The sequence below is a fragment of the Pristiophorus japonicus genome, chromosome 15 (assembly GCF_044704955.1).
Source record: "Pristiophorus japonicus isolate sPriJap1 chromosome 15, sPriJap1.hap1, whole genome shotgun sequence".
Lineage (NCBI taxonomy): Eukaryota > Metazoa > Chordata > Chondrichthyes > Pristiophoridae > Pristiophorus > Pristiophorus japonicus.
Window position 1 is genome coordinate 48,366,870 of NC_091991.1, and position 12,441 is coordinate 48,379,310.

Genomic DNA, 12,441 nt, shown 5'->3' on the forward strand with positions numbered 1-12,441 from the left:
ATGGAGAGAGTCAGAGCACGCAGGGAGGTCCTCTTCCCTTCCAGTGGGCAGAAGAGACCTCCCAGGAGACGAAGACAGCCTGTAGATTGCACAGGAGGTCGCAAGCAGGAATGTGATCAGGAGGACCTGGGTGCACTGCCGCAAACGTTTTAATGATCTCTTTAGATCAGGCAAAGTTAGCACAAAGCCACACTCAACTTCATCCTGCTGTGCCACTCATCACATCACCATTACTCTGGCTTCCCTACCCTACTCCTCCACATCCTTACGCCAACAAACCTTGCACCTCCGCCCATCCCTCTTTCTCTACATTATCACATCCCCATCTCACTAGCCACCCTCACCCTCGTCCTAATGCAATCATACCAACTAACAACACACAAGCCATTTGGGTATTTTATGCAATGTTTATGTAAAGTTTCTGTTAATGTGGGGTCAAACATAAAAACTTTCATCTTCAACACTTTCTGATCTTGGACAGATTTGTGTGAACCTTTGGAAATGGCTTAGTGAGTTGCAGTAAATGATGAGACATAAAGGTAACCTCCGCAGTGGTGATGAGCGTGAAAGGAATGGCTTGGTCATTGTAGGGATGATTTATGGTGTTGGTGCGGTGTGAGGCTAACCTGCGCATCAGGTGGCAGCCATATGGGTGTACAGCGTAAAGTTAACTAAATCTGGCCATGATGAGGCCATCCCTGACCTCCTGAGCAGCAAAATGCTCGGGTGCTGATGCCCTCTGCCCTGTGCAGCATCGGGTGATTGCGGAGAAGGTTGGTTTTGTTGTTGGTGCTGCTAGTGGTGGGGCTCATCGTGATGCTATTCTGAGGAACAAGCTGAAACAGTATAAATGGCACCCATGTTGATGGAATAGATGGCAGGTGAAGTACAGATGACAGAAGCATTCTGTCAATGGTGAGAAAGTTCTTCCAATGAGGTGACACTGGATTGAGACTTTGCTACAAGCACTTGCAGCCTGCAGAATCTGTGCTGGAAATGGACTGAATAACAGCTTCTGCCAGAGGAAAGTGACCATCTGTCCGGTGGGAGCTTTTACTGAACATTTTATGTTGTCAGGTAATCAGCTGGAGCAATGGCCACGGATCTCCCACCTCAGATTGACAGACATGGTTCGTGAACTGCGTGAATCCCGTGGTCATGCAGGGAAAGTTCAAAAGTAAGTGAAAAAAGGCTCTTAAATACCAGTAAATTACCTGATAATCATCTCAATTGGGTCCCCCACCGCTGCCAGTCGGTTTGACTCTGCGATGACAGCCACGCCTGGGGGATAATGCGTATGGGAGTGAGATGACAGGGGGTTCCAGACCCACTGTCAAAAATAACAACTGTCCCACCTGACCAGTCACCAATCGCGCCCACTACAACCTCAGAAAATTCTGCCTTAGAATTTGGAAGAGTGAGTAAATTGGCAACCACAGACTAAAGCCCTCATTAAAGGGGTCATCACAGCCAAACCCAATCCTGTCCTCCCCCAATGTCCAATCTTTGATTTTTTTAAATTATTCATTCACGAGTTGTGGGCATTGCTAGCAAGGCCAGCATTTATTCCCCATCCCGAATTTCACTTGAGAATGTGGTGGTGAGTCGTCTTATTCAATCTGTGTGGTGCTGTTAGAGCGGGAGTTTCAGGATTGTGACCCAGTGACTATGAAGGAATGGCGATATATGTCCAAGTCAGGATGATGTTACTTGGAGGGGAATTGGAGGTGATGGTGTTCCCATGTGCCTACTGCCCTTGTCCTTTCAGGTGGTAGAAGTTGCGTGTTTGGAAGGTGCTGTTGAAGAAACCTTGGCAAGTTGCTGCAGTGCATCTTGTAGATGGTACAGGCTGCAGACATGGTGTGCCAGTGGTGGAGGGAGGGAATGCTTAAGCTGGTGAATGGGGTGCCAATCAACCGGGCTGTTCTAGATAGTATCGAGCTTCCTGAGTGTTGTTGGAGCTGAACTCATCCAGGCAAGTGAAGAGTATTCCATCACACTCCTGACTTGTGCCTTGTAGATGGTGGAAAAGCTCTGGGGTGTCAGAAGGTGAAACACTTGCTGCAGAGTACCCAGCTTCTGACCTGCTCTTTTAGCCACAAATATTTATGTGGCAGGTCCAGTTAAGTTTCTGGTCAATGGTGACCCCAGAATATTCATATTAGGGGGATCCGATAATGGTAATGACATTGAATGTTTCGGGGAGGTAGTTAGACATTCTCTTGTTGGAAATGGTCATTGTGTAGCTCTTGTTTGAATGTTACTCAAGCCAGGGGACCAACCCTAGTTACATGAGAAGTGCAGAAGAGAATGCCAGAAGCAGCACCAGGTGTACCTAAAAATGAGGTGCCAACCTGGGGAAACTGCAACACAGGACTACATGCATGCTGAACAACAGAAGCAGCATGCTGTATACAGAGCTAAGAGATCCCACAGTCAACGGATCAGATCTACAGTCCTGACACATTCAGTTGTGAATGGTGGTGAACAATTAAACAGGAGGAGGAGGCTCTATGACTATCCCTATCCTCAATGATGGCGGAACCCAGCATGCGAGTGCAAAAGACAAGGCTGAAACTTTTGCAACCACCTTAAGCCAGAAGTGCCGAGTTGATGATCCATCTCAACCTCCTCCTGAGGTCCCCACCACCACAGAAGCCAGTCTTCAACCAATTTGATTCACTCCACATGATATCAAGAAACGGCTGAGCGCACTGGATATAGCAAAGCTATGGGCCCTGACAACATCCCAGCTGTTGTGCTGAAGACATGCTCCAGAACTAGCTGTGCCTCTAGCCAAGCTGTTCCAGTACGGCTACAACTCTGGCTTCTACCCGACAATATGGAAAACTGTCCACAAAATGTAGGTCAAATCTAATTCGGTGAATTACTGCCCCATAAGTCAACTCTCAATCATCAGCAAAGTGATGGAAGGTGTCATCAACAGTGCTAGCAAGTGGCACTTCCTCACCAATAACCTGCTCACCAAAGCTAAGTTTGGGTACTGCCAAAACCACTCAGTTCCAGACCTCATTACAGCCTTGGTCTAAACATGGACAAAAGAGCTGAATTCCAGAGTTTAGGTAAGAGTGACTGCCCTTGACATCAAGGCAGCATTTGAGAGAGTGTGGCATCAAGGAGCCTCAGTAAAATTGAAGTCAATGGGAATCAGGGAGAAAACTCTCCACTGGCTGGTCATACCTAGCACAAAGGAAGATGGTTGCAGTTGTTGGAGGTCAATCATCTCAGCCGCAGAACATCACTACAGGTGTTCCTCAGGGCAATGTCCTGGGCTCAACCATCTTCAGCTGTTTCATCAATGACTTTCTCTCCATCATAAGATCAGAAGTGGGGATGTTCACAGATGATTGCGTATTCAGTTCCATTTGCAACTCCTCACATAATGAAGCAGTCCATGTCGGAATGCAACAAGACTTGGATGTCATTCAGGCTTGGGCTGATAAGTGGCCTTATAATGAGGGATGTTCAAGAGGTCAGAATTTGAGAAGTGCAGACATCTTGTGGGGTTTTGAGGTTGAAAAAGATTAGAGAGATAGGGAGAGGCAAGGCTATGGAGTGATGGAATACTCACCACTTGCCTGGATGAGTACAGCTCCAACAACACTCAACAGCTCAACACCATCCAGGACAAAACATCTTGCTTGATTGGCACCTCATCCACCACCCCAAACATTCACTCCCTCCACCACTGGCACAACGTGTCTGCAGTGTGTGTTATCTACAGGATGCACTGCAGCAACTTGCCAAGGCTTCTTTGACAGCACCTCCCAAACCCACGACCTCTACCATTTCGAAAGTCATGTACAGCAGGTACAAGGGAACACCATCACCTGCAAGTTCCTTTCCAAGTTACACACTATCCTGACTTGGATATATAGTACCATTCCTTCATTGTTGCTGGGTCAAAATCCTGGAACTCCCTCCTTAAAAGCACTGTTGGAGTACCTTCACCACACGGACTGCAGTGGTTCAAGAAGGCAGCTCATCACCACCTTCTCAAGGGTTCATCCACTGGAGTTATGCGAGGTCCTTCTCTGGCATTTTGAAGATTGTACAAGCGGCTGTTTTTTATTAGCCATACATGAAAACCTTCAAATTCTTCGTCATCAGAAGCACTGTCTTCAAATATGACATTGGGCCACAACTTGTGCCAACACCTCTTCAATGTAATGCTAAATGTCAATAAATGCTAGCCTTGCCAGTGATGCCCACATCATAGGAACGAATAAAAAAAACTTAGCAACCCAAGCCTGAATATTGTCTAGGCAAGGACTGCTTCATTATCTGAGGAGTTGCAAATGCAACTGAACACTGTGCAATCATCTGTGCAAACAGATTATATATCATTCAAAAGGAAGTAATCTACTCACACAAACAAAATGAGACTCAGAGGAGTCAATGTAAAAGAAACAATCTGAACCAGATTTCCGGTCATAAAGAATGATTCCTAATCCAGTTAAAGGTATTGTTTCAATCTTTACAACATCAAAATATAATTAACTTATAAAACCAAGTGGTCGATCCAAATTGCATTGATAGGTAGATTTGCAAGGTGCGAGCTGTGTGTGATGGACACACAAGAGATGAATGCAATCTGTGAATGGGTGAGCTTCCCTGTGTCAGAACCGCAGGCTGTCGCTGATTGGAACAGGTGTGTGTGCGCGCACCCACCCCCCCACCTCCCTCAAAAGAGTTGTGTCAGCACGAACCCAAGCTCTGCCGCCACCAGCTCTGAGCGAACAGCCGCAACAGGTAAACCCGGAACGTGTGGCCACAACTCCCTGAATGACAATCGGAGCAGTCAGTTTCGGTTTCCTACTTGCATTTAATTAATTGAAACCCGAGGATGATGATCTGAAATATGTGCCAGTGCATTCAGCACAGAGGCTAAACTATTTGGAAAGAAGACTGTTTCTCCACATCCTTTCTTGTGGATATGTTTTCCATTCAACTCTCGTAGTTCTGATAGTTGCAAACCAAAAACGTGCCGATTGTGTTTTATTTTCGGTTGCTCGTTAAAATGCATCTATTTCAGACTTCGAAAGAAAAATCCTTGAATTATGTGGGATTTAATGATTTGATATTCATATTCGCCGCTTTAAGTCTGTTTTTCTGAGTAACTTCTACTCAGATTAGGCTTTATCTGATTCCAGCTCCTTTTATTAAACAGCTGTTTTCCTTTCACTGCTTGACCTTTCCGTCAATTGCTGGCAGCTGGTTTGCTCGTGCAGATAACTGACGAAATAAACCAGATTTGTCCTTTCATCTTTTTTAATCTATTTTCCAGGGTATTGAACTGTGATTTTCGAGGATTGTTCCGCTCGGCTCCGACGAAAATCGAAGCCAATCCTGGAATAACGGCGGGCGGACACACAGCCGGCGCCCGAGGCGGGGATCCCGTGGGATATACGGCTCCATTTCTTGCCTTGAGTTGCGAATTCCGCCGGGAGTCAAGGTTTAAAAGAGCGAGATGTCGTACGTCAATGGCGAATCGGGCGGATTCCCCATGTACAATCTCCAGGATCAAATGCAAAGCTCAAGTTCCCAACTGTTGAGCGTCAACGGCCACCGAAAATCTCCAGCGTTTTTGGGAGTGGCGGAGGATGTGGCTGACACTAGCTACTCTCCGGTTTCACTTGGGCAGGAAGGCGTCCTGGTGAATAATGGATCAAGCATTCCTTGCAATCCCGAGGCAGACTCACCAGATTCAACGCCGCGAACCAACAGTGCATCCATGGCTGGCTCAGAGCCGCGCAAGACCAACTCGCCCACCCGCTTTTACCGCCCTTACCAGACCAAGACTAGCATGCAGGGAGATGTGTACAACTTCTTGGAAAGACCCAGCGGGTGGAAGTGCTTTATGTATCATTTCGCGGTGTAAGTATTGAGACATTTCTGAAGAGAACATCCATCTACTGTTTGAGACTAGTCTAGGAACTGTTAGAGGCAGTTGTTTCCCAACACCGGTCCTATGTCAGTACAATAACACGCGCTCTGGGAATTCGGACCAGTCGTGGCAAAATAAAGCAATGATGGTCTCCGCTCTTAATGGTTAGTTATCGAATAAGATCGACTATTTAAAAACTTGAGTTATGGGAGTAAATGTTCTGAATAGTAAGTCACTGTTGGGTACCAATCTCCTTCCACCCCGTTATTCGGCTGTAATGATGCATGGATCTTGATTCGATGTAAGGTTTGATGCAAATAAATGTCCGAATCAGTCGGAACATTGTTTTCTTTTGAAGACTGCAATACAATTAATTTCCCCCACCAAGATAAGGTGTTACTCAGCCTTTCTCTCTCTCTCTCTCTCTCTCTCTCGTCCGATTGTTTTATGCTTAATAAAGGCTTTTTCCCTCTCCCTCTCCCAAAAGGTTTTTTTAAAGATGTATTACGTGCCAGCTAAGAGGAATCAATTCATCTGGCAAGCTTGTTTTCCACCCATTTGATAAGATCAAAATTTCTGTCTTTTTCGTGACTAGATGGAGGGTAAATGTATATTCATTTTAAATAGTTAAAATTGGAAACTGACTTTCCAGACCGAATTTGCCTTTGTCTGAACTTCGGTCTGCAATGTATATTGGAGACTTCGCTCAATACCTTTTTTAGTTCAGTTCTGAATTCACTTACGGATCCAATGGGGTCATGACAGGAATCATGTCGCTCTCTCTCATTATTTCGTCTTTTGAATGTCTCTTAAAGATTGTTTTTTTTTAATCCAAAAAACCTTGTCGTACAAAGGGCGTTTTACTCTGCTCTTGACTGATTCGTTTTAAATATGTACTTTTACTTTCCTGTATTATGTAGTAAATAAATGTGATTTTGTTTTAGCTGAAAAGATTGGTCTGATATGGTAGCTGCTCCTTTTAGGAAGATAGGAGAAAGTAGTGGGTAATCCATACAATCGCCCATTACTGATATAATTAAAAAGGTCATTGTTAATCCTGTATGACAGGCAGAGGACATGGGTATCATGGGAAATTCTGTCTTATGGACACCGATTTCTTGGATTGTGAACCTGTTTCCACCTCCACAACATTGCCCATCTCCGCAACATCGCCTGTCTCTGCCCTTGCCTCAGCTCATCCGCTGCTGAAGCCCTCATCCATGCCTCTGTTTACTCTCGACTTGACTATTCCAATGCACTCCTGGCTGGCTTCCCACATTCCACCCTACGTAAACTAGAGGTGATCCAAAACTCCGCTGCCTGTGTCCTAACTTGCACCAAGTCCTTCTCACCCATCATCCTGTGCTCGCTGACTGACATTCACTCCGGTTAAGCAATGCCTCTATTTCAAAATTCTCATTCTTATTTTCAAATCCCTCTATGGCCTTGCCCCTCCCTATTTCTGTAATTTCTTCCAGCCCCATACCCCCCCCCCCCCCCCCCCCTGTCCCCTGCCCCGGAGATGTCTCCGTTCCTTTAATTCTGCCCTGTTGAGCATCCTGGATTATGATCACTCAACCATTGTTGGCCATACCTTCTTTTGCCCAGGCCACAATGTCTGGAACTCCTTGCCTAAACCTCCGCCTCTCTACCACTCTTTCCTTCTTCAAGACACCTCTTTCATCAAGCATTTGGTCACCTGCGCTAATTTCTTCCTATGTGGCTCGGTATCACATTTTTTATCTCCTAATATTCCTGTGAAGTACCTTGGGATGTTTCATTGTTAAAGATGCTATATAAATACAAGTTGTTGTTGAACATAAGATCATGTGTTGGAAGAGAGCTGATGTCTTAATCATTTTATAATTTACTGGGGAGGTGAAAAAACATCTGTCGGCCATTTTTAAACCAGAAAAGGCTCCATAATACTTCCATAAGTATGCTTTCAGATTCCACTTGGTGTTTGATTCAAATGAAATATTGAGTTAACAATCTTTTAAAATAGAAAATTAGCCAAACATCGCTTGATATTTTTCATTTGAGAAAACATGTTATTTAGTGACATCTCCTCTTTGCACCAGAGTGTCTTTTAGTGTGTTTCCAGCACTTGCAGGAGGAAAATGTTGGCACATGTATATATGCGATACTGGTGATGACTCGCTGTTTAGGAGTCAGCATAATTTGGCGACTGTACTTTGAGTATATCTAGGGTAAGAGGATACTGAAAGCCCTGCTTAACTGCAGAGCAGAGTCATGGCTCTCTGGAGCATTAGGAGTGTTGTAACTTCATGGTTTCATTTTGACCTTTTTAGGAGGTGGTCTGGCTGTGTATAGGAAAAGTCGTGGGGGGCTGGTGAGTGGGTGCCAGAAAAGCACTCGACTATTTATTGTGTCTTGTGTTCTGGCTGCTTTATGATCCTCAGATTTTTTTTGACCAGTTCATTTTGGAAAGGGCTGTGCTTTGCCACAATGGGGGAAGGCATCTTCTTGCAGCTAACAGTGACTGCACTAAACCTGTATGAGAGTTTTGATCAAGATGCAAATATGGTGCAGAAACTGGAGGTGTATTGGTATTGGGTGAGAAGATAGAAGGTGCAGTTCTAGGAGGATTGGTTTATGTTTCCAGTTTTTGGATTATGGTTGAGAATGAAATGTAAGGTAGTGGAATGGGTCATATTAGACGAGAGTTTGCTTGTTGTTTGAAAGGAATACTCTGTCTTCTGCTGAGGAACTGACCTCACTTAGGTATATCATATGTTATGTTTCGAGTCTTCCTTTGGTGAATGCATCTTGGGAGTGCTCCAATGTGCCTGATTGAGGAAAGGCTGAGCAATTTTCAAGGAGAAACAGACCTATTTTTAGGTTGACAGTGTTATTGTTAATGGACTCCTGTACCATTTTTTGGGTTGGTAACGCCTGTCTGTTTATGCTGTGTCTGGGGCCACGATGAAATCCTTTCTCCACCTTCCTCATCCCTTAGCTGAGACAGGTTGAAACATAGAAACATAGAAAATAGGTGCAGGAGTAGGCCATTCGGCCCTTCTAGCCTGCACCGCCATTCAATGAGTTCATGGCTGAACATGCAACTTCAGTACCCCATTCCTGCTTTCTCACCATACCCCTTGATTCCCCTAGTAGTAAGGACTTCATCTAACTCCTTTTTGAATATATTCAGTGAACTGGCCTCAACAACTTTCTGTGGTAGAGAATTCCACAGGTTCACCACTTTCTGGGTGAAGAAATTCCTCCTCATCTCGGTCCTAAATGGCTTCCCCCTTGTCCTTAGACTGTGTCCCCTGGTTCTGGACTTCCCCAACATTGGGAACATTCTTCCTGCATCTAACCTGTCTAACCCCATCAGAATTTTAAATGTTTCTATGAGGTCCCCTCTCATTCTTCTGAACTCCAGTGAATACAAGCCCAGTTGATCCAGTCTTTCTTGATATGTCAGTCCCGCCATCCCGGGAATCAGTCTGGTGAACCTTCGCTGCACTCCCTCAATAGCAAGAATGTCCTTCCTCAAGTTAGGAGACCAAAACTGTACACAATACTCCAGGTGTGGCCTCACCAAGGCCCTGTACAACTGTAGCAACACCTCCCTGCCCCTGTACTCAAATCCCCTTGCTATGAAGGCCAACATGCCATTTGCTTTCTTAACCGCCTGCTGTACCTGCATGCCAACCTTCAATGACTGATGTACCATGACACCCAGGTCTCTTTGCACCTCCCCTTTTCCTAATCTGTCATCATTCAGATAATAGTCTGTGTCTCTGTTTTTACCACCAAAGTGGATAACCTCACATTTATCCACATTATACTTCATCTGCCATGCATTTGCCCACTCACCTAACCTATCCAAGTCACTCTGCAGCCTCATAGCATCCTCCTCGCAGCTCACACTGCCACCCAACTTAGTGTCATCTGCAAATTTGGAGATACTACATTTCATCCCCTCGTCTAAATCATTAATGTACAGTGTAAACAGCTGGGGCCCCAGCACAGAACCTTGCGGTACCACACTAGTCACTGCCTGCCATTCTGAAAAGTCCCCATTTACTCCTACTCTTTGCTTCCTGTCTGACAACCAGTTCTCAATCCATGTCAGCACACTACCCCCAATCCCATTTGCACATTAATCTCTATTGGAAACATCCTCAAAAAATTCCAGAAGATTTGTCAAGCATGATTTCCCTTTCACAAATCCATGCTGACTTGGACCTATCACATCACCTCTTTCCAAATGCACTGCTATGACATCCTTAATAATTGATTCCATCATTTTACCCACTACCGATGTCAGGCTGACCGGTCTATAATTCCCTGTTTTCTCTTCCCTCCTTTTTTTAAAAAGTGGGGTTACATTGGCTACCCTCCACTCCATAGGAGCTGATCCAGAGTCAATGGAATGTTGGAAAATGACTGTCAATGCATCCACTATTTCCAAGGCCACCTCCTTAAGTACTCTAGGATGCAGTCCATCAGGCCCTGGGGATTTATCGGCCTTCAATCCCTACAATTTCCCGACTAATAAGGATTTCCCTCAGTTCCTCCTCCTTACTAGACCCTCCGACCCTTCTATTGCACTATAATTGATGTGGACACCTTGCCACAATTTTACCATGGGATTTGGTAAGGCCTCGGGGCTGCATTCATGGGGCAGGCAGAAGTTCCACCCAGCACACTTCTACCCCCTGAAAAAGCCTCCCCACCACCCTCTCAAATTTCACCACCCAAATCTCTGAGTCTTTGCCCTTCTATGCTCTGTTTGGCTATACTAACAGGCTCACAGAGTATGGGTGGAATAATTTTCTCATTGAGTGGCTCATTGTTTAGATAGTGACACATCTGACTTCCCAAGTGTGTGATGCTTTAGCAACTCGGAGGATTACAAAATTATCAGCATGTTTGTCTAACTGCTTGAGTGTCATACTCCTGATCAAGTAAGCACACTTGCAACTCCTTTGAAATTGAACATGAATTGACACTGCTCCTCATAATCTGTTAAATTTCTCCAGTTGTGTTACTGCAGGGGTGAATTTCCACGCTATTTTTGGTGTATTTCTGGTATGGTGGGAGGGATGCTGCTGTATACTGGTGTTATATTTTAAGGCTTGCTTATTTTATTTTATTATTCTGGGGGTGGGGGGGGAAAAGAGGAGAGAGGAGTCTGGGAGGAGGACTCGATAACATGTGGGCTGCTTAAGGGTTGTTTTGGTTGAGTCAGCTGCTTGAACAAGAGCTCATCAAACTTCATATATTGTACTGTTAATGAAAATGAACATCTTAAATTTTTTTTTAAAAAGGTCTGGCTGGAGCAACTAATCACCTGATGACAAATAAAACAGACAGCAGTGGGTGTACCATCTGGTGCAGCAAATGCATTAGGTTCAAGAGAATGAAGGATCATCAGGTCCCTGCTCCAGATGGATTTCATAATTATCTGGGATATTTGTTGTACAACAGTAACTGACATCAATATTTTCGTCTTTGATTAGCACTTCCAGAAAATTATTAATTATCCTTTCCCTTCCATCACCGTTCTAACTTGCTCCCCACTACACTTACTGTCATGATACTGAAAAAGTATTTTGTGTTCATCTCTAGTTAGTCCCTCTTTGCATCAGCGTGTCTTTTAATTTGTTGCAATGTGTGTTCTACCCTACTTTCTGCCTGTAGGCTTTCTATTGGTGTTTTTTAAGCAGATTGAAGGTGCCAGATATGGCACCATGGCTGGCTCTGCTGCACAGGAGGGCAGGAAAGAGAGTGGGAGAGCGATGGTGATAGGGGAGTCAATTGTAAGGGGAATAGATGGGCGTTTCTGCGGCTGCAACCGAGACTCTAGGATGGTATGTTGCCTCCCTGGTGCAAGGGTCAAGGATGTCTCGGAGCAGGTGCAGGATATTCTGAAAAGGGAGGGTGAACAGCCAGTTGTCGTGGTACATATAGGTACCAACGATACAGGTTTAAAAAATGGGATGAGGTCCTATGAGATGAATTTAGGGAGCTAGGAGTTAAATTTAAAAAGTAGGACCTCAAAAGTAGTAATCTGAGGATTGCTACCAGTGCCACGTGCTAGTCAGAGTAGGAATCGCAGGATAGCTCAGATGAATACGTGGCTTGAGTAGTGGTGCAGAAGGGATTCAAATTCCTGGCGCATTGGAACCGATTCTGGGGGAGGTGGGACCAGTACAAACTGGATGGTCTGCACCTGGGCAGGACTGGAACCAACGTCCGAGGGGGAGTGTTTGCTAGTGCTGTTGGGGAGGCGTTAAACTAATATGGTAGGGGGATGGGAACCTATGCAGGGAGACAGAGGGAAATAAAATGGAGTCAGAAGCAAAAGATAGAAAGGAGAATAGTAAAAGTGGAGGGCAGAGAAACCCAAGGCAAAAAACAAAAAGGGCCATATTACACCAAATTCTAAAGGGGCAAAGTGTGTTAGAAAGACAAGCCGGAAGGCTCTGTGCCTCAATGCGAGGAGTATTCGGAATAAGGTGGACAAATTAACTGCGCAGATAGTAGTTAACGGGTAT

General features: G+C 45.0%; 1 protein-coding gene across 1 annotated transcript in view; it reads left to right on the plus strand.

Moving 5' to 3' along the window:
• Positions 1-5,481: 5,481 nt before the first annotated feature.
• kcnq1.2 (potassium voltage-gated channel, KQT-like subfamily, member 1.2) overlaps positions 5,482-12,441 on the plus strand; it is a 1,103,902-nt gene continuing 1,096,942 nt past the window's right edge. The window contains exon 1 of the mRNA XM_070901706.1: positions 5,482-5,898. Coding sequence (XP_070757807.1) covers positions 5,492-5,898 — 407 coding nt within the window. The 5' untranslated portion in view covers positions 5,482-5,491. The remainder of the gene's footprint in view (positions 5,899-12,441) is intronic.